General features: G+C 34.2%; 1 protein-coding gene across 3 annotated transcripts in view; it reads right to left on the bottom strand.

The window, feature by feature from the left end:
- The window catches only part of DYNC2H1 (dynein cytoplasmic 2 heavy chain 1), a 380,304-nt gene that overhangs the window by 218,752 nt on the left and 137,675 nt on the right, over positions 1 to 23,877 (bottom strand). For 2 of the 3 annotated variants that reach the window (XM_055272928.2, XM_055272930.2), the window contains exons 62-69: positions 21,056 to 21,197; positions 20,357 to 20,466; positions 15,319 to 15,339; positions 13,090 to 13,188; positions 11,132 to 11,255; positions 3,090 to 3,253; positions 1,008 to 1,127; positions 306 to 440 (exon numbers count right to left, since the gene is read on the bottom strand). In XM_055272928.2, the coding sequence (XP_055128903.1) occupies positions 306 to 440; positions 1,008 to 1,127; positions 3,090 to 3,253; positions 11,132 to 11,255; positions 13,090 to 13,188; positions 15,319 to 15,339; positions 20,357 to 20,466; positions 21,056 to 21,197 (915 nt within the window). The remainder of the gene's footprint in view (positions 1 to 305; positions 441 to 1,007; positions 1,128 to 3,089; positions 3,254 to 11,131; positions 11,256 to 13,089; positions 13,189 to 15,318; positions 15,340 to 20,356; positions 20,467 to 21,055; positions 21,198 to 23,877) is intronic. The other variant, XM_055272929.2, reaches the window with a different exon arrangement.

Below are 23,877 nucleotides of genomic sequence, written 5' to 3'. Positions count from 1 at the left end.
ATACTCATTTTCAATATACTCATTTCCAATTTCGGTATAAAATTGCAGCTCTACCTTAGATAACATTATGCCAGAAATCAGTAGAAGGCAGCAGGGTATATTGACAAACACTCCTTATCCTCAATTTACCAACATCTGAATTCCCTCTCTACAATAACTAGAATCAAATCCAACGTTCTGATGTTTTTCAATAGCTTTTTTTTTACATCATCTTTCCCCTGAGGACCTGATTCTACATTTTCTATCATATTAACTTAAATGTTCAAGAAAACATAATACGAAATTACAAAGAAGGAAATAATTACTTGATCAAGGGAAATTTGGAGTTTGTAAGATTCATTAAGTGACTCTTGAATAAGTGCACTGCTTGCTTTTGTCTGATTCAAGGACTCAATCAAATCCTTATTTTCCAAAATATTGCCTTGAGATGTGGCAAGTGTCTGTAGGGAAAGTTAACAATATGAACATTATTATACATATAAAAATAACCAATTAAAGCAAGCCCATACTAACTGTCATTCATTTGACGTTTATGGCAACTTATGTTATTTTAGAAGAATTTCAACATTTTATAGCCCTCTTAAAGTTTTATTCTGTTTTTATTATAGCCTTCTTATATCAAAAGAATTAATAATTTTATGAAACTATATCATTATCAAACATAGCAAGGTATTAATTTTGTCGATTTAATAAAAAATAAAAACTACTTAAAGTTACAGATTGTTATGATTTCTTGCTTTTAATGCTTCTTGAAATTGTGAGCATATAATTAAATAATAAAACAATACAAATTAGTTAAAAATTGCTTGTCTTAAACATTGCTCATTAAGATCTTCTATTCCAAAAGATAGCTCCCCTTTTTGTTAGAATTTTGACTATAAGATATACACTAATATGTCTTTGGAAAAAAAAAATCTGAAGACACTATTAATTTTCTAAACACTGTTATTTGTATTCATTAAAAAAAAGTAATACGAAAAAAGTAACCTAAATAGCTAGACTTTTACCTCTAGAAGAGATTCTTCGAGCTTGGCTAGCTGTATCTTCTTATCTTCTTCCTGTTGTAATAGTTTTGTTTTCTGTTCTTCTAAATCAGGTTTCTCATGCTGAATGGTTAAAGCTAAAAGCTTGGGAAAACAAAAAGACAAGGTAATTCTAGCAATAAGCCTTACAACAAAACCAAAACTTCCTGCAAACAGGCCTAGTGTTTGACAGACTATTACAAATACGATACTATGTTATCTCATTTCATTCTTTCTAATTAAACGTAAGACACCTTCAACAATTACATCTGATGAAAAAGAGACAAAACAAATAGTTAAGCTGATCAGTAAAATATTAACTACTGTAGAAAAGCTATAAGAAAGTGTATTAACATATCAATATGTAATATTTAGTTTTAAATTAAATATACTAAATTATGAGATTACTATTTTTTTAATAGTAAGTATTCACATTAACAAATAAAAAGGGCACGGTAGCTCACGCCTGTAATCCCAGCACTTTGGGAGGCCAAGGTGGGCGGATCACGAGGTAAGGAGTTCGAGACCAGCCTGGCTAACATAGTGAAACCCCATCTCTACTAAAAATACAAAAAATTATCTGGGCGTGGTGGTGGGCACCTGTAATCCCAGCTACTCGGGAGGCAGAGGCAGGAGAATAGCTTAAACCCGGGAGGCAGAAGTTACAGTGAGCCAAGATCACACCATTGCACTCCAGCCTGTGCAACAATGCCAGACTCCGTCTCAAAAAAAAAAAAATAAAATAAACAAATAAAAAGATAAAATACTATGTCATCAAAACCACAATGAGATACCACTTCACTCCCACTAGAATGACTACAATTAAAAAGATACATAATAACCAGAGTTGGCAAGGATATGGAAAAAAGAGGAACGCTCCTACATTACTGGTGGGAAAGTAAATAGTGCAGCCACTTTGGAAAGATTTGTTTGTTTCTCAAATTGCCAAATATAAAGTTACCATAAGACCCAGCAATTCCACTAAAAAAAACATTGAATTATACATTTTAAATCAGCAAGTTGTATGGTATGTACATTGTATTTGTTAAAGCTGTTATCTGTGAACCTGTTGAAAAATGCTATGTCAAATTGTTAACCCTGAATACTAAAATAAAGAAAGACATTGGTATAAAATATGTAATTCAAAATCTGCTGTATAAGCATCTTCATTTAGTTCTTGCTAAAGTAAGACCTACATAGCTCCTTTTTGCAACTACTGTGGAGATCTTTTACATAGCAGGAGCAATTCTGTCAATTAATTCTGCCAAGTTTTGAGTGACTATCACATTGTTTTATTTAAAAGAAGTATCATCAAGTCAATCAAAAGATATTGTTCATTAAAATACACTTGATGAGTCATATGGTATACAAAGAAATATTTTGAAAGGACAATTTAAAACATGACAATCAAGTAAAAATTGCAGCAAATATGTATGCTATCATATAAATCAAAAGATGAAAAAATCTACTATTGTTAGATGAGTAAAACATAGGATGATTCCAAAAGTCAACTGGCATTATATCTTTAAAGGGGAAAAAATGAGTTAGGAAACATGTAAGTATGAACATGAAAAATCATTTTGAAATTTATGTAATAATTATAAACTGTAATGAGCCATATGAAGATAAATTGACTTCAAGGATGCCATGTGTTTTAATGGTTAAAAAAAAATGCTGGCTCAGGAATCAAAGACTCTTAACTAGCTGAACAAGTCAATTAGCTACACTTCTCACAATTAAATTTCAGTTTTCAAACCAAAAATATAATGCAGATGATCTTAATCTCTATGATCCATCAATCTCTCAAATTCTATCATATATAACAGAAATAAAGTTTAGAGTTATATTAAAAGGAGCAGCAATTTGACATTAGCATTAAATGTACAGGTCCCATACATATGATAAATGAAATAAGCCGGAATGCTTCACTCCAACATACAAGTATATTTTCAAAATCATAAATTTAAATATTAATTAGTCTAACAAAATAGCTTCTCACTCAAAATGTCTAATAGGTATACAAAGCTCCTAAAGATTCCAAGGTTAATTTTTATTATCTGTGTATACCTGCCCTCGTAATCCACTTCTTGTTGTAGTAAAGTTAACCTCAGTAACAATGGAAGCTGCATCCGGTGGAATAAAAGGATTTGGGTTTCTTGTTGACAAAAAGAGGCGGAATTCTTCATTGTAGTCAATAATTTTGTCACCTATTTGTACCACATAACGTGGTCCTATTTTTTAAAAAATAACACAATTAGTTGGTCTGAATCTTCTGTATTTCGCTACACAATATTTGAAAATATAGTTTTTAAGTACGTCTAAATACAGGCTTTTCAACAGAATCTAAGACAGCAAAAGCTGGGCTACCTGAGATACTATTAGCAGGATGTTCTATTAATCGGCACTTATGCAAGCAATGATAAATCATATTCACTAAGAAGATCCTGGGATACTGAAGCACCCAAGGAATATCTATTCACATTCAGCATGGTTTTAATGTTAATATGTTTCATATTCCAAATTGCTCTGATGACAAAAATAGAAATCTTCAATTATATTTGTTCTTTACTTCTAAATTCATCATTTTAAAAGTGTTTATTGCACTAGTATTTAAGACACAGTATTTGAAAACAGAATGATGGTTAAAAAAACAAAGATTATCAACATGAGTAACTAAAAAATATACATTATCAACAAAACAAAAGAGCAATCTACAAACTTGGAAACAGTTATTTATAAACCATATATCAGATAAGGGGTTAATATCCAAAATGTATAAAGAAAAAACTCATACAACTCAATAGCAGAAAGACGAATAACCTGATTAAAAAGTGGGCAAAGGACCTGAATAGACATTTCTCCAAAGAAGATATAAATATGGCCAACAGCTATATGAAAAGATGCTCAACATCACTTATCATGAGGAAAAGCAAATCAAAACCACTATGAGATATCACCTCGCACCTGTTAGGATGGGTATTACCAAAAAGACAAGAGATAACAAATGTTGGTGAAGGTATAGAGAAAAGGGAATTGTTGGTGGCAATGAAGACCAGTGCAGCCATTACGAAAAACAGTAGGAAGGTTCCTAAAGAAATTAAAAATAGAACTACCATATGACCCAGCAATCTTTTTTCTGGTTACATGCCCAAAGGAAATAAGTCACCACCTCATAAAGATATTTGCACTCCCATCTTCTTCACAGCATTATTCACATTAGCCAAGACATGGAAACAACCTAAATGTCCATCAACAGATCAGATAAAGAAAATGTGGATCAGGCACGGTTGCTTATGCCTGTAATCGCATCATTTTGGGAGGTTGAGACAGAAGGGCCACTTGAGACCAGAAGTTCAAGATCCATCTGGGAAACATATTGAGACCTCGTCTTTGCAAAAAAAAATTTTTTTAATTAGCTAGGCATGATGGTATGTGCCTGTAGTCCAATATACTCAGGAGGCTGAGGCCAGAGGATCATTTGAGCCCAGGAGTTTGAGGTTACAGTGAGCTATGATCACATCACTGTACTCAAGCCTGGGCAAAAGAGTCAGACCCTATTCTAAAAAAAAGAAAGGAAAAGAAAAGAAAACATGATGTGTATACACAAACACCCACACACACACAATGGAATAATGTTCAGTCATAAAAAAGAAGTAGATCCTGCCATTTGCCATAACATGTATAAACCTGGAAAACATTATACTAAGTAAAGCAGGCCAGACACAGAAAGAAAATTACTGCTTGATCTCAAATATACAGAGACAGAAAATAAAACAGTATTTACTAGGGGCAGGTAGCAGGGGAACAAAGGAGGGGATGGGAGATGTGGTCAAAGAATACAAAATAGCAGATACGTAGGATGATCAAGTCTAGAAATCCAACGTACAACATGAGGACTATAGGTAACAAAACTCTATTGAATTTGGGATGTTGTGCTAAAGGACTAGAGTTTAGATGCTCTTGACACACAAAAAGGGGGCTAGCTGTGTAAATTGATAGATATGTTAATTTGCTTTACTACAGTAAAACATTTTATGATCTATATATATCCCATAATATAATGCTGTAAACCTTAAATATGCACAATAAAATATATTTTTTTAAAAAGCCAACAAAAAAGTTGAAAGTTAAAGAATGGAAAAGTACATACCATGTAAATACTACCCCAAAAAGTTAGTGTAACCACTCTAATATCACACTCTAAAACTTGAAACATCTCTAGAGGTAAAGAACATTTCATAATGATAAATAAGACAACTGAATAGAAAGATACCACATTTCCAAAAATGTAAGCATCTAATAACATAGCTTTCAAAATATTTAAAACAAGAACTGACAGAACTAAAAGACAAATTCAAAATCACAGAAACTTTAGGATATTTATCTCAACATATGATAAAGCAAAGAGAAAAAAAGAAGTTAGGGCATAGATTTGAACATCACAATTAACAAACTTGACACTATTAATTAACCTGTACAGAAAATTAAACCAAGCAAGAGCAAAAGTCATACAATTTTCAAGTTCCATAGAACATTTATAAAAATTAACCAAATGCCAGATCAGAAAGAAGACTCAACAGAATTCAAAAAATTAAAACACTGCACAATAAGTTCTATGACTAAATGGAGATAAGCTACATATCAGTAACAAATATGTAACTAGAAAATCTCCAAGCACCTGAAAATTAAACAACAAAATGCTAAGTAATTTATGAGTCAAAAAAGAAACTGAAATTTGGGTAGGAAGCTGAAGACAGGCTTAAAGGAAAATTGATAGACATAAATGCATATATTAGAAAAAAGAAAAGACTATCAATATTTTGATTTTCCATTTCAAAAATCTAGAAAAGACCAAATAAAATCTGGAGAAAGTAAAAAGAATGAAATAACAAAGAGCAACATCAATTTTAAAATACAGTACAGAAAGTCAACATTAAAAGTTGGTTGGCTACACACGGACTTGGGAAATATGGGAACATTAGATAGTGGGGATTCCAAAAGTCAGGGGGGGATCACGGGCTAAAAAACTTCCTCTTGGGTACTATGTCCACTATCTGGGTGATGTGATCAACAGAAGTCCAAACACAGCACCATGCAATATACCCTTGTTAAACAAACCTGCATATGTCCCCTGTGAATCTAAAATTAAAATTTTAAAAATTGAAAGTTGATATTTTAGTAATATTGATAAATCCCTATCAAGACTAATCAATAAAAAGGATAATAAAAATTATCAATATCAGGAAAAATGAAACATCATTACAAAGCCAACAGACAAGATGAGATTATTTAAAATATACACTATGTTATAATTTAGATAAAACAATCGCCTAAAAAAATATGACTTAACCAAAGCTGACAGACACACAAAAAACACAATACAAACAAAACAAAATAATCCCAGTGTTTAAAGAGCCATAGCTCACGTTTACCAGCTCTTTACAATGAAAGATAGACATCATGGGAAATTGTGCATTGTGTCAGTAAAAAGGACTTAATAGAGGCTTATTAGAGGATTTTGGCTTGTGTTAGGCGATTTATAAATAATTCAAGAAAAATGTACTTTTCCTGGGAATTGGGTGTGATCAGAAAGAGCAAACAATGGTTTGGTATCTTAATTTTTATGTCGGAGGTAAGAGAAATGGAGTGGGACTAAACTATCATTGGTAAAGAAGCAGGAGTCACTCATATTAACTAGGAGAAGAGAATGTTTGGTTATTTTTGTGTTATGGAAAGTGTTCCTGTTTTTTGTGCTCAAACATGACTGAGGTCAGAGTGACTTCTCTGATGTTGGCGTTTTATGAAATGATTTATGTTCAACAGGAGTACACAAAGTCCAAGCTATTGGAATCTGGCCAGATCTCAGTCTAGAGTGGTCAGGTGCTGCTTTTTCTCTTTCTCATTTACTCAAAGTACAAAAAGAAGCAGAACTTCTCTATGATGTTATAAGTTAGGAACGTGGTTATCCTTGTGGAGAAGGGGCGTAGTAAATAAGTGGGCTTCTGGAGTGCTAGTAAAGCTCTTATGTCTTGATCTGGGTGTTTATACAGGTGTATTCAATTTGTAAAAATTCATTAGCTATAAATTTAGGTATTCTTTTCTTTATGCATATTTATTTTTAAATAAAAAGTTAAAAAAATGGTTTTCTTTGGTGAGTAGAACTAGTCATGGGAGGGGAGGAACAGAATGCTGCTGCACTTCTGTATCATTTGACTTTATAACCCATGCATGTACTACTTTGATAAAACATTTTTGAAAATATTTTAAAATAAGTATTTCATTGTCTAAAAAAGACTCTTCAGTGTTGTCTCATCTCTTACTCATAGAAAATATCAAATGTAGAACTATAGAGTCCAACACAGTCTTAACTGTATGAATTCTTAATTTACATTAGAATTAACCTGTGATGCAGTTAATTTTGACTACTTTTTTCCTCTGAACACAAAATCTGTGTTGTACTTTAGATAACTAAAGACAGAATGATTGGGCACAGGTACAAGAGTCGGTCTCTGGGTCCTTTCCAGGGAAAGTGCCAATTTACATGGCTATTGTTTTCTGAACCAACATAAGGCTTGGATATTTTGGGGTTTTTTTGTTTATTTTTTTTTTCAGTCAACGTGTATAATAGAATGAACATTTGGGGTGCTTGGATACATGGATACATTTAGATGCATTCACTGTGATATCTTTGGTTACTTCTATAACAATCAGATAAAGATTCAGGCAAGATCAACCTATAAGGTATACGCAAATCCTATCAATATTTACAGCTGAAAGAAATGTATTATGACAGAAAGTGAAAAGGAATCTATATTTTTACACCAGGCAGGGGTGCACCACAATTTTACCTGTCTGAATTTTGGAAACTAATACTGCTGAAGGTTTACTATGATCATTCAAATTTAAACCAGGCAGTGGCCACCATAGATTCCATAGTACCTGACATAACAATGACTGTAAAAACTGCTGTCATAACTGATACTTAGTATGCACACTGGGATATTGCTAATTATTACAAATTATTTCTTTTTTATATTCTTTTGGAAAGAAGACCAAAATCAGTTCAGCTATTGTACGCAGGACAGCTTTATAGGTCCAAACACTTCAGAAATGATATTATCAACTGAGATGAATTCAAGTACCATGAGAACCTCCATATAGGTCCAAATTCCATTCCATTACGTAGATAAAATTTTGATAATGGTCTCCAGTGGGAAAACTTTTCACACTGTATTGCATACCACTCAGGCACAACTAACTCAAGATGAATGGGACTTAATTACAGGCAAATCTAAAACTCTGGCACCCAAAGAAGGAAATAAACATTTCACAAGGAGATATCCCACAGCCCATTATAGACCAACTACTTGCTTTACAGCCACTAAATACAAAGAAAGAAAGATAACCAACATCTGAATACCCTCTTGGCCTATAAAAAGCAGAATGTTCCATACCTGGAAATTTTACCATAGCCCCTATATCTTGTCAACAAACGTAGCTAGGTTTAAGTCACAGCCCTCGCAAGAGGCAGCTTTGGAAGTAATTGAGGCAATTGTAAATCAATCCTTGTCTTCAGTCCCTATATCCTTCAGGTACACCAAATTACAGATATCTACAAATAATCTCACAGATGAGCAAATCCAGTGCAATGCTATACCCATCAACTAACCACAGGTACAATTTCTGGCAATCTATAGCATTGGATATTCTGTACAATGAGCTCACTTCAAGTAGTGTTCCTGGCTAGAAAATATGCCACTCTGAGACCAACTAAAATATACCTGTCCAGAGACTCATGAGTTGGAACTAGTGAACTAGCTTAAGGTCTCTCAACCTTAGCAGTATTAACAATTTGTGCTGACAAATTATTTGTTGTAGGTAGTTGTCCTGTCCATTTTAAGATGTCTCTAGCATAGTGGCCCTCCACTCTAGCTGTGACAACAAAAAATGTCTCCTGACATTGCCAAATATTCTCTGGGAGACAAAACTGCTCCTAATAGAAGAACACTGATCTACCAGTCTTCAGGACATTGGGTCACCCAGAAGCAACTGGACTACGAAAGACACATCCATATGGAGATGTACCTTTTGAAAACAGAGACAACAATTAATCACAAATTTAACCTTTATGTTGCATATACGTATGCCTGTCTCTGTAGGAACCATGCCTAAAAGGAGGCATCTGGACTAAAAGAACCAACCACAAATGTTTAGCTGTCATCTCTAGTATAATTCCTGGTTCCATACTCAAACTCAACATGGAAATAAAACAACCATAAAGGACTAGAATGCTTAATAGAAGATACTTTTAATGTCTGTTGTTCGTAAAACGTAAAACTATTAGCCAACTACACTAGCCTCTCCCTCAACAACTTCTATACAGTTAGCTGGTCCAATTGTCTTCAACTATTTACCAACTGCAAACTGCCACAGCTACCTTCTGCCTTGGCTGTGCTCCTAAGCACACAGGAAACAAAGTAAAAAAAAAAGAGAGAGAGAGAGAGAAAAAAGGAGAGAATTTGAGGAAGTATACCTTGCTCTTCTATGATCAATAAATAAGAAGATTTTTGAAGAGCATAAATTTGTAGGAGAGAAGTACATTCTATTCCTATATTTATGTCTGCTTTAAACACAGTAAGTAGAAAAGTAATTTGTATATCTTAGATTAAGGACACTGGGATGTAAACAAACTTGGCACAAACTTTGTTTTATGTGATTCTAGGACTACCATCCTCTGTCCCAGGGTTAATGTATGATGAAAATATGGCAACTCATGAGGAACTTTTCAGTCTTGAAAAGGACAATATCTGGAATACACACAAAGGGGATAACAGACTGGTGTGACATGAACACATCCAACCCTGGGGAGAAGATGGAAAAAGATAGGTGCAATGATTAACTCTCTTTTCCTAATTCTGACATAAACAAATTGACCTAAACAGCCTTGCATAACTACCTAGAACAGTTGAAAATGTGAACCAATCATGATATAAAATTTATCACTCTTTTCAGGGGATCTAGTCAACACTCTACACTCAAACAATGCCACATATACCATTAAAACCTAACACTAACCAGAACTCATGGAGATTTATAGTTAATGAGTCCTTCAGGACCACAGTATAGAATGAAGAATGTCAAATTGAGATGGCCCTAAAGGTTCATTTCCTGCTCCTTAAGATACCATAGCAAGAAACTAGCTCAGCAGATCTGAGTTACCCCCAACAGAAGGACCAGAAACTGAGCTCTGGAAGACAACTCCATTCTAGCAAGGTCACTTTCTTGATTACAAGCTTCTGTTGTTATATAGCAGCTTAGATATTCCCTGCCCTTCATGCCCATAAAATATATTAAGAGGATAATGTTACAAAGGCCCCACTACTTGAGTTCTCATAACATATCAACCAGTACTAGCCAAACATATCTATGTGAGGGACAATAGATTATCAAAGAATAGTGCATGCTTTGCTATTTCTCTGCCTTGCCCCAATAACAACAATTTTCTATTTAAAGTTTGCTGTGCTAGCAACATATGTGGCATACATACACGTACGTATATGTACATGTCTACATATGTATGTGTATACACTTTGCATGATATGCTCTTTAAGTTTCAAGGCATAGCTTTCTAATCATCCAAGACTGGGCTCGGTTGCTATGCAGAAAAGAATTAACATAGCAATCCTGAGACTCTTTAGAAAGGGCCACTTGTAAAGTTGGCCCATAACCAGCACCTGGGAACTTAGATTTTGGGAGAGTTCTCACCATCCTCAGAACTCAAAAAAGTGGCTCACTGTGCCTAAACTGTTTGTACAAACAATATGGTTTATGCTACACCTGCTTTCCTTCAGGGAGTCTAGAATTTTGTAATGTGCTAGGGAGAGTGTGCTTACGTAATCAACCGCCAGTAAACTATGGGTACTAGGTCTCTACTGAGCTTCCCTGATAAACAACGTTTTACACATATTGTCACAACTTATTGCTAAAGGAAGTAAGCCCATCATGTGTGACTCCACTGGAAGAGGACTCTTGAAAGCTTGCACCTGGTTTAATTACTTACTTTGGAAATTTTAAAAATATTTACACTCTGGAAAGTGTCAATTATTTACCTTGAGCAACCAGATCTCGTCTCAATAATGGATAAAGAACAGGTTCTACACCATCCATCTCTTGTATAATAAGGGTTTTCCCAAAACGTACTGCTAATTCAAGAGCTGTGATAAAGTTACTATCCTAATTGAACAAAAAAGAATACATATTAATTATTTACTTTAATATTTACAAATATCCTTAAAGATTATGAATGAAAATACTAACAAGAATAATATGAATATTTAAAAATTTAATATTCATGTTAATAATTCAAATTATTCATTATCGTTTTTCTACTCATAAGTATTTGGTAATGATTTTAGTTGAATAAATTATCAAAAAAATTTCACAATTTAAATACACAAATAAGAAAAATAAGAATTTTAACAATTTTTTAAATTGTGGTTAAAAAAGAAATCCACATAACCTGAGATCTAACCTCGTTACCAGTATTTAGGTGTATAGTACAGAATTGTTAACTGTGAGCACAGTGTCGCAAAACAGATCTCTAGAACTTTTTCATGTTGCATGACTGTAACCACTGAATAGTAACTATTTCCCCCAAAATACAAAAGCCTTTCTTCAATTTTCTACAGTAATTTCAAACTGTCATAGAAACACAATTTCAAATTCTATAGGTAATAAATTACTCACCCAGGTATTAATAAGAACCCTACTCTGCTTATGTTCAGAATCACACATTGAATGGGGGTAAAAAGGAAAGATGATGAATTCTAGTAAAACTTTCTTGGTGGATAGGTCTGATAATTCTGAAAAGAACCTTTAGGCAAAATTCAATAATCAAGAATTTTAAGGCTTTCTAGATAGGGAAGGAGTAGTTTTAAACATCACCCCAGGCGTGTGTCTGTCTGTGTATGTGTGGTATGTGTGTGTATATATATATGTGTGTGTGTACATATATATAAAAGTAACTATATAGTTACTTATATGTCTATAACTATGACTATATAGATATAGTACTTACATGTATATAACTGTAACTATAGACATATATAGTATATTTATATACTTATATGTATATAAGATATATAGTACAGTGATATAGTTATATGTATATAACTATAGATATATAGTACTTATAATGTATATAACTATATAGAGATATATAGTATACTTATATGTATATAGTCATATATATAATATTGCAAACCATAAATGATTTGCATATATAGTTATATATAATATTGCAAATCATAAATGATTTGCATATATGCAAACTATAAATGATTATTAAAGTATTTTATATATTATCTAATTTATAATTATTCTTACCACAAAAAAAAGGTAGATATCCCCATTTTACACGTAAAGTAACTTTTAGAGGTAATTTTTGAAACACCTGAAAATTATCTATGAAAATTAATCATATATTAGGTCTTCCTTTAAAAAAATAATAACCTAACCAAAAATAATTTCCTCTGCAAGATAAACATGAAACTGAGAAGTCACTATCAAAAAGACTATGATTACATTTCACTGAACAATTATCAAATCTTGGGATACATTAAAGATGTCTGTCAATGAGTTAAAGAAATTGGAAATTATGAGAGGCATTCAGAGAAAGTGTAAATATGCTAAAAGGCTAGAAGGCTTTTCTGATTCTCCAAGCTAACTTAAAAGCTCCTACTTCTACAGCAGCTTAAACTTGTGTCATTAGTCATAACTTAGTGCAAAGCTTCTTTAATTGTTTCTCTAACCTACTAGACTGTCATCTTCATAAGGGAAGGAACTCACTATTAAATTCCCAGGGCTTAGATCAATACCCAGAATCAAATAAATATTCTAATCTATTTTTTACAAATTAGAAAACTGAAGCTAAGAGTTCTGTCTCTCACCCCAGGTCTCACACAATAGGACCCAGTGTTGAATCTATGTTTTCTGATTACAGACTCCAAGATCTTTTCACTATAAGAGGTCATTCCTAATTGGTATGTAAATTATAAGTAATACATACCTGCTGATTGATAACTTCTAAACGTGAGTCTTTCAAATGTGTTTTTAACCACTCTGTAGCTTGGGAAGAAGGATCTATAAGAAATGGGCACACTCGACTCTAGTACAAAAAAAAAGGAAAAGTAATGTTTTTTAATGATTATAAGCTTTCATTTAAATGGAAATAGTTTCCTAGAAATTATAAATCAATTACTAAATGATTTTTTTCTCCCAAGCTTTGGAGAACACAAATATACAACCATGAAAAAGAAACAAAAATACAGTTTTTAGCTGCATCACAAGCCATATTAACAAATTTTCAGTGACCAGGAGTTAATATTAGGTAATTACATTTAGCCAGAGTATAGAGAGTACAGTCCTACTTAACACAAAATAACACAGAATATTTGTACTAACATTATGCTAAGCAAGAGCTTTAGTCTCAAGCTGATGTCATTTGCAGCATTCTTTCTGGCTTTTAAAACATGGTCAAATTATTCCCTATCTATCTATCTATCTATCTATCTATCTATCTATCTATCTATCTTCTTTGTTTGAATAAAAACTATAAAGGCCATAAAAGAAGTATGAGCAAATCATTAAAATACTGCTAATTATCAATATAATTGTTTACATTTTAAGACATTAATTCTTCTAAAGCAGTATATATCCAATATTACTAAAGGAGTATCCTGGAAGAGAAAATTACATGGGCTGTAGGTTAAGATCTAATGAAATGAACTAAAAACTAAATTCATTACAGAACATCCTGCACTAATTAAATTCTTAAAAAAAAGGAAGTCAGGCCCGGTGTGGTGGCTTTGGGAGGCTGAGGTGGATGGATCACGAGGTCAAGAGATCAAGACCATCCTAACCAACATGGTGAAACCCCGTCTCTACTAAAAATACAAAAATTAGCCAGGCATGGTGGTGGGTGCTTGTAGTCCCAGCTACTTGGAAGGCTGAGGCAGGAGAATTGCTTGAACCCTGGAGGCAGAGGCTGCAGTGAGCCAAGATCGCGCCAGTGAACTCCAGCCTGGGTGACAAGAGTGAGACTCCATCTCAAAAAAAAAAGGGAGTTAGAAACCAGTGAAAATGCCCTCCACACACAATGGCACTTAGTAGACAGAAGAAAGTCAATTATATATGTATAAAATGTATAAAATATGTGTGATAAACTTAAGTCATTTAACAATCATTGCTACCTACTAAAATTTAAACCGATCTAATTTTTCTTAAATTTTCACATTTATTTGAAAAATGTAATGCAATTGTGTGCTATAAGAATAAGAGAACACATATGAAAGTCAGAGTAAGATGAAAACTTACAATGGGGTACAGCAATCCCCCTTATCAACAATTTATTTTCATGGTTTCAGTTACCCATGGTCAACCACAGTCCAAAAATAGGTAAGTACAGTACAATAAGATATTCTGACAGGCAGAAAGAAAAACTACATTCACTTAACTTTTATTACAGTATACTGTTATAGTTGTTCTATTTTATTATTGTTGTTAATCTCTTACTGTGTGTAACTTATACATTGAACTTTATTATAGTATGTATGTTTAGAAAAAAAATTGTATGTATATATGCATGTATGTATAACGTAGTATGTATGTGTGTATAAAATAGTATGTATGTGTTATATAAAAATGTATAACCCCATACATAAATATGGCGTTCAGCACTACCTGAACTTTCAGGCATCCACTGAGGGTCTTGGAACACATGCCCAGGAGAAAAGGGGGGAACACTGTGTATCTAATAAGAACATACATGTTATCTCAGTGGCACACCAAGAGGGAGGAAGATAGTGGGGATTATCTGCCCTGTGGACGAATAGTTTTATATCACCAATGTTGTTTACAATTGCTAGCACATGGTGATAATAAAGAGATGAACGACTTTAAAACAGCTTTATTATTATTTTAAAATGGTCCACAGACAAGGTACCTTGTTTTCACTTGCACCCGCAGTAGACTACTCCCATCATACCTCCTGCCACGTTACACTGTATGAGCATCACCCAGCATCTATTTCTAGAGGTTTCACTTACTGCTTCATCATGTAAATGTACTACTCGAAGCACAATGACGTGGTTAGTAAATAGCCTGTGAAGTGTTACCATGGTGCTGCACCTAGGTTTTTGATCTAATTGTATGCTAGCATTCAATAGCAAACATTTCACAATTCTGCATTTTGCCTAACTACAAAAGCAATTATTTTAAATTTTTAAAAAGTTCTTACCCATGATTTCAAACCAATGATCTGATGCAGTTAAATGAAAAGAAGAAAGGTAATGTTTCGAAATGTTTTTAGCAAAGAAAACATGCTTCGGTTTTTCTAAGGGTACTCACAAGTTTGTTGTCATCTTATTTTACATCTCCAGACAGATTTAGATAAGATTTCTATGGTACATTTTATCTCTGTATTCCATGATTAAATATAGTTAAATTCTACAACTACACTCAATCCAAAAATGTTGAGCTTTCATTTATTTGCTCATTTGTTCGTTATTTCATCTACTATATGTTGGATAACAACTATAGTAAGATAGTACAAGGAGTACAGAAATTAATAAAATACATTCCCTTAACCTCAATAACTTTACATGCAATAAAGATGCAAAAATAAAAAGTTCATCATCAAGAGGTACACAAGTTGCTACTGAAGGATGATAGGTGAAGTTATGGCTAGAAAACAGTTCAAGTCAAACTAAGACAAGAGAGATCAGCTAGGCAAAGAAGTGAAGAAAAAAAAAATTTCAGGCAAAAACAACAGCATGATATAGAGGAGAATAAAAAGGTTTGGAGTATTTGGAAAACTTACAGTACTCTGGTGTAGCTAAAGAAAAATAAATATGGGCAAAGATGATGCATATAATATGGCAGGAGTAATCTGGAGTCTGTCTGATCATGATCAGCTTTTTATGCCATGTCTAAGGATAATGAAATTTTTATCCTGCAGGCAATGGGAAATCACTAAAATATATTAATTGAGGCAATATTATGATCAGATTAATGTTTTAGAAAAATCACTCCAACAACAGTAAAGGAAGTGGTACTGGAGACAAGGAACCAGCTGGTATAATGATATATTTATCCATATACAAAATGATGAAGGCATAAATGAAGCCACTAGCAGTGGATGTGATTAAAACAGGATGAATTCATGAGACATTTGAGAAATAGATTTGACAAGATTAGTTGAATAATTAACTGAATAAAAAAGTAAAGAGACATAGTAAGAATTACATGCAGGGCTGTAGCTTGCATTACTGAGAAACGACTGTGGTATCTCTGGTGGTAGAAAATAAGAGAAGCAGGTTATAGGGAGTGAGAGAGGAAGAAAAACGTGTTTTACAGTAGAGAGCAACCTTGCCTACCCTGCATGTCCCACTAAATGTATTTCTGATGGGTTATCAATATGATTAGATGATCTAAGCTAACCAATCAGAATCCTTTCGGGAGACTGGTATATTATCTATGGTGCAGAGGGAGTGAATGACAGACACATCTTTGGTCTGGAAACATAAACTCTAATAGTGGTAAACATGGAGTCACCAGTGGTCAAGGTTAACAAAGGGTAAAGAGAACCTATCTGAGAATGAATCCATCTTATAAAATGGAGGCAGAGATCTCCTGGTAAAAATTGTTTTAATTCAGAAGCTTACCCCAACCTTTTAGACATCTCAGCTATTTAAAAGCATAAATTGCTAGTTTTTTCCCTTAAATGTGCTATAATTGGCCACTGGAAGATTTTTGACTTAAAAAATGGTGAATTTAGTTAAAGGCTGATAAATTTTGAGCTGCCTAGGAAGCATGGGTAAAAATATCTAACAGGTAGTTAGAACTATAGGTCAAGAGTTCAAAAAACAGGTTAAAAACTAAAGATACACAATCTCGATTTAAATTCATCTCTCCTTGGGGGAAAAAAGATTGGTCAAAGGATATTTTTGAAAGAGATAATTTTTAAAACACCTAGTATACTCTATAATGTTATGTCTATTTTTAATACTTATAAATGGGATAAATGCAAAAACATTTTATAAATAAAACTAAAGCCTAACTCTTGATTCACTAAGGAGAGTTACATTAACAAGAATATAAAATAAATAAGGTTAAACACACACACACACACACACAATCCTATGAGAAGTGTATAGACAGGAGCTAGATGGCCTGGGTTTGAATCCTGGCTCTACTACTTGATAGCCATGTGACCTTAGACAAGTGAATTAACTCTTCTGTGCCTCAATTTCCTTATCTATAAAAGGGATAACACATGTATCTAACAGATTGGGTTGATTTGAGAATTACATGAGTTCTGTGTTTAAGTGCTTTACCTATTTATTCTTAAATAGTAATATATGCACAACATGGTAAGTAATACGCAAGTATTTATTATTATTATTACTTATGTGAGGACTGAAAAACTTTTTCCTATGTGGAGAAGTTAACTTTAAAGTTGTAACTTTACCATTATAATTTATATTCTTAGACTAGCATCACATTAGTTTGCATTTTCTCAGCATATACCAAAAGGCAGCAAGAAAAAAAAATCTAAGAAATTTTGAGTGGTTAAAACCAGTTTGACACTGAACTGTCTATAACAATAAAACACAAATATTCAATAGATGTCATCACAAGAAAAACCCATATAAAATCTGATATTTTAATTAGTCATCTTCTCCGCCTCCTTCCTTGATGCTTTTCACTCACACCTTCTCCATAGTTTCTAACAGCCTTATACTTTCCGTTATCCACTGAGTTGGCCAATATCATATCATATAATTTATCACCCAAACCAGGACACTGTTGAAAGTGAAAGGAAAACTATTAATAATTGTATCAAGACAACAAGTGCAAACCACAGACCAAGCAATCCAGGACATACGATCACTATGGCCAAATTTTTCCCTGTCCCTCAAATACATAGGTCACATGAGCTTTCTGCTAACATAGTAAAACTAATTCCTGTTGTAAGACCAAGGGTATATAAGGATTTGACTAATTACTCTCTCCAGCAATACATGCACTTCAATAGTTAGCTTAACCTAAATATGAGAATTTTAATCATCTTTGTAAGACCAATAAAAGAATAGTTTTAGACACAAAAGCCTTTCTTAGCATCAACAAAATTGTTGAGTTACCACAGGCCTCGAATCAGGGAAAGCCTCCTCCACTGAGAGGGAGAACCTCAGAAAAGCTTTAGCATTGGTGTGTGTGTGTGTGTGTGTGTGTGTGTGTGTGTGTTTTGAGAAGTTTCACTCTGTCACCCAGGCTGGAGTATGCAGTGGTGTGATCTCAGCTCACTACAACTTCCGCCTCCCAGTTTCAAGCAATTCTCCTGTCTCAGCCTCCTGAGTAGCTGGAGTTACAGGTGCATGCCACAATGCCCAGCTAATTTTTATATTTCTAGTAGAGACAGGGTGTCACCATGTTGGTCAGGCTGGTCTCAAACTTCTGACTTCAAGTGATCCACCCGCCTTGCCTCCCAAAGTGCTGGGATTACAAGCATGAGCCACTACACCAGGCCAGCTTTAGCATAGTTAATGAGGAGATGTATTATATCTCTGAATCACAAATGCATCTTATTTATCATGTCTAGCCATCTTTTCCCAGAAGCCCAACTAATATGTATTTAGAGATTTAATTTTACATATACAGTGATGTTAATGAGTTGATGTTACAGATTATGTGCTATCCAATCACACCCTTAAACTACAACTAATTTTAAATCTAGTACACCTTAAAACTGAGATGGAGTGTTGACCATAACGGCAAATTCATTTCAACAAAATAACTAATTGCCCTAAGGAATGTTTCCAGTGATTTTTGTTTTGTCATATAAATGCAAGTAATTATCTAAAAGGAACTTAGCAATGTTAAATACAAAGTAAATTCAAGCTTATTAATTTCAAAGGCAATTTCCCATATCCATCATGAAAGACAATTTAGAATACAAAACTAAGCATTTTCAATTAACATTGGTAAAAAAATTATTCTGATAAACATATTTTGTCTACAGACTTACCACCCTCCCCTTTTTCTTATGGAATAAAAAAAAATTCTTAAACTTTTTTTTTTAATTTGCAATCAATTGCTTTCTTGGATTATTGAAACAGGAAAAAGATGTGGCTATGAAACCTTAGGGAGGGAATAACAAATATAATAAAAAGCATACAGTTTGCTATAAAATAATACATTTATTTACATAAGCATTTAGAGTTTCATATTTGTGATTCCATTGTGAAAATAATAAAAAAATTTTAAAAAGTAAATTTAAAAACAGGCAAAATCAAATTAATACAAAGCAAAACCACTCAATTAGTGGTCAGCAACTTCTCTACTGGTAAGTTACCAATACAGTGAGCTGAAGCATAGTCAGCTGATTAATAGGTCTAATAAAACAGAACAAATTGTCAAGTAATGAACAGCACCTAAAATATGAATCTTATAATACAGTTTACGCTACACAAAGAGGAGCATGTTTAACGTTCATGCCTTCTTTGAGACTATGGAGTTAAAAAATAAGAATAAGGAAATAGTGTGTAGGCAGAAGGATTACAGACAGGAAAAGGAATACTAATATTTATTATGAAATATAAACTATTGACAGAAATAATAGAAAAATCACATTATCAAGAAGTAAAAATCATCTTCCAATTTCCATATCAGAAAAGTAAACCAAGTTAATGGGAAAAATCAAACTTTATTCAAGTGATTATTTATTTGCGCACATGGCTTTGAATTTGGTTTTCACATTCACTGATAATAAGGTTTTGCTATTTTCCATTTTAAATATCTTTGGAAAATGTGTACTATGTGACAAAACAATTTTCCAAAATATGTGTATGATTATCTCTAATTGATAAGCCAAAACTTATCTTCACTTTTTGCTAATTTTGTTTGGCAAAATAAGATGAAATAACATAAAATTTATGAAGTCATATAATTTAGTCTGTACTCATGAAGAAACTATATAACCAATGAATTGGGCATCCCTAAAATATTTCTATTAGTATTAGGAAATCCAATTTAGAATATTTTGCCATCAAAAGAATGCCACTTTACTTTATACTTTTATATTTAGGTAAAAAATAAATTATACTGAAAGTCATACACTCACTAACTGAATCATTGATGGGTTTTCATTAGCAAAGTATTTTTATTCTAGTAAGAAAAGGGTAACTGTGAAAGACTAAGAATAAGAAGAACACAATTTCTACAGCAAGCTTGACAATAAAACATTTCTAATAAAAAAATTAAAATAAATTAACTACCTGTAATATTACAAGAGCATTTTCTATGGAAAGGTCATCTGATGGTAGGCCTTCACTTTTCCAAATTAACTGCTCACTTTCAGTACAAAGAAATCTCCTCAGATCAAATTCTGAAAAGTTGAAGATATTGATAATACTTCACTACAACGATCTTGTACTTGATGAAGGGAAGGAAATAAAGCTATTTATTCCAAAACAAAAGTCCTATGACAGTCCTTACTTGAAACCCATTCTTCCACATTTAACACCCAAACCCATGGAGAAAAAAGTCTAAAACAAAAACAAAAAGTGCAAAGGAATGGAACTTCATGAAGTCCTATTTCTTTGAGTGAATGTTTCACAAACTAAAATAATTTTGTAAAATACCACTAACATCACAAAGAATTTTAAAGTTCTTGCATCTCAGCCTATGAAATAAAGTTATCATAAAAATAAAAGTAACATAATGTTTAATTGCATCTATGCAATATCAAAAATAATTCAGTCATCTCAGTTTTTTACAGTGATTTAAGAATAGAAAAATCATACTAATGAAGCAAATTCAAGAACATTTGTGGAATTCAGTAAATCTAAAGTAGCTAGGGTATCCTTGGAACCCATATAAAATTTCCCCCATTTAAAAAAGGTAAAATAACAGAGAACAAAGGGTCTATTTTTAGTATACTGAAATTTTAAATTTAGGAATAACTAAATACAAACTCTCAAGATCAGCTGACTTGGTCCATTCTTCCAAACACGTTTTTCTCAGAGATTCAGGAGCAGCAGAAAGATATGTAATAAATGCAGCAGCAAGTTGAGCTCTTTTAGGAAGAGTAGCTAATTCCTCTGTTATCTCTACAACCTGGAAAAAAGAGAGAGAAGAAAGAGGGAGATACATGAGTATGTTCTAACATTAAAGAAAATGACAGTTTTATGGTTTTGACTGTGAGGGGGAAAATCACAAGTAATAACTCCTCGTTTTGAATGTAACAGTCAAAATGTAAAAATATCAAAAAGATCCCAGACTCTGCTGTGATATTTTTTAAAAGTATAAAATCCTAATATATTTGTAGAAACAAACGTATTTGGTCATTGAAATTTCTTAATGATTTTAAAGAAAGCAGAACTTTCATCCCAATCACAGTTAAATGTGAGTTTGCACCACTATGTAAACTAAGATTAAGACACAGAGAATGAACAAAGGGACAAAACAAAGGTACAGCATGAAGACCCATTAGCAAAAAGGTTATTGTAAATAAAGCACAAGAATCAGCAGAAAGAGTACTTATATTAAAGGAAAGAAGAGAGAGAGAGTTAATTAAAGGCAGATTGTGAAAGGTTTTCCACGACATGCAAAAGAATTTCTATTTTAAACTGTGACGTGAGCCATTGAAAGCGTTTAAGCAAGCAACGAGTAATGTAATCAGATTGGGTTTTATAAAGATAATTCAGCTGACAAATGAAGGGCGAACTAATTAAAGGGTCAGATAGAAGGAAGACATTAGAAAAGTCAGATGAGAAATGAAAAGAAATTGGCACTAAAGACAGAAGACAAATATAAAGAATATTTGCAAATGGATATGACAAGTAAACAGGGAAGAATCTAAGATGACCCATGTTTTTAGTATTGATGCCCAAAGAAAGAAGCCTCCAGTGAAATAGAAAATAAAGGAGACTTGGAATTAGAAAAAGAAAATAATTCAGACATGTTGGGTTTGAGTTCCTCAGAGACAATTAAATGCAAATGTCTAATGTATAGTTGGAAATACACATTTAAAACTCAGTAGTCTGGAAATGTGTCTCTGGTCATTATGAAGGTGTAGGTGATATTATGATGGGATGAGATAACCCCCAAAGTAGTTGCAGAAAAAGCTGCCGTGGAAGAGAATAACAAGGACAATCAACATTACTGGATGAGCAGATGAGGAGGATCAGGAAAGGAAAGGAAGCTTAACTGATTTCAGAAATAAACCAGGAAAAAACAAGAGACAACACTAAAAAGTCAAAATAATAAAATATTTCAAGAAAAAATAAATAGCCAACAGTGTCAAATCCTAAAATTACTGTCCTGGTGAAGGTAAATTCAAAGAAAATTCTAAGGAGTACTAAGTTTTCCATCCACTCATTTTCATCCTGCTCATCTCTCATAACATACGGAACTGAAAGGAAAATAGGCTGCTGTGCCTAAAAATCTATTCATATAAAGACATTTTGTTTAAAAATTCACATAATGGCCATTTATATCTAGATTATTTATCCTGAGCCAGGTGCAAATTAATGGATCTTTCTCTCCTTTTTCTTAACATACATTACATTATAGATTTCCTGCATTTTATTTTTATTTTTTTTCTTTTTTTAAAATTTATTTATTTATTTATTTAAAAAAATTTTTTTTTTGCACACGAAACAATAAACATTTTCTAAAAGTATATACAAACAAAAAGATGCATATCAAACAGGAAGGTTGCTCATGGAAGACGGGGAATAGAAATGGGGGGTGGGAATTAAAGAAAATAGAGAGGGACTTTGTATGGATCAATGATAATAACTCAATCCTCTATTCGACAAAGAAGGAGAAGGAAGAGGAAGAAAAAGAAAGTGGGATAAAGGATCAGAAAGGGAGGAAAATAGAAAAAATTAGAGTATGACTCCAGGGTAGACCTGTTTTGTTGTCGCTTGGTTGGTTGGTTGGTTTGTCAGTTGTATTTTTCATATGTTTCGCCATGTTGGCCAGGCTGGTCTCGAACTCCTAGCCTCAAGTGATCAACCCGCCTCGGCCTCCCAGAGTACTGGGACTACAGGCGTGAGCCACCACGTCCAGCCCCCACATTGCTTCTGGCCTCGGTGGTAGACCTCCCAGACGAGGTGGCCGGGCAGAGGCGCTACCCACATCCCAGACGGGGCGGCCAGGCAGAGGTGCTCCTCACTTCCCAGATGGGGCGGCCGGACAGAGACGCTCCTCACTTCCTAGACGAGGTGGCGGCCGGGCAGAGGTGTTCCTCACATCTCAGAAGATGGGTGGCCGGGCAGAGGCGCCCCTCACATCCCAGATGGGGCAGCCAGGCAGAGGCGCTCCTCACATCCCAGAAGGGGCAGCCGGGCAGAGGCGTTCCTCACTTCCCAGACGGGGCGGCCAGGCAGAGGCGCTCCTCACATCCCAGAAGGGGCGGCCAGGGAGAGGCGCTCCTCACATCCCAGACGGGCGGCCGGGCAGAGGCGCTCCTCACTTCTTCCCAGATGGGGCGGCCCGCGCAGAGGCGCTCCTCACTTCCCAGACGGGGCGGCCGGGCAGAGGCGCTCCTCACATCCCAGACTGGGCGGCCGGGCAGAGGCGCTCCTCACTTCTTCCCAGATGGGGCGGCCCGCGCAGAGGCGCTCCTCACTTCCCAGACGGGGCGGCCGGGCAGAGGCGCTCCTCACATCCCAGACTGGGCGGCCGGGCAGAGGCGCTCCTCACTTCTTCCCAGATGGGGCGGCCGCGCAGAGGCGCTCCTCACTTTCCAGACGGGCGGCCGGGCAGAGGTGCTCCTCACTTCCCAGAC

The sequence above is a fragment of the Symphalangus syndactylus genome, chromosome 3 (assembly GCF_028878055.3).
Source record: "Symphalangus syndactylus isolate Jambi chromosome 3, NHGRI_mSymSyn1-v2.1_pri, whole genome shotgun sequence".
Lineage (NCBI taxonomy): Eukaryota > Metazoa > Chordata > Mammalia > Primates > Hylobatidae > Symphalangus > Symphalangus syndactylus.
This window is presented reverse-complemented; position numbering and strand designations above follow the sequence as displayed.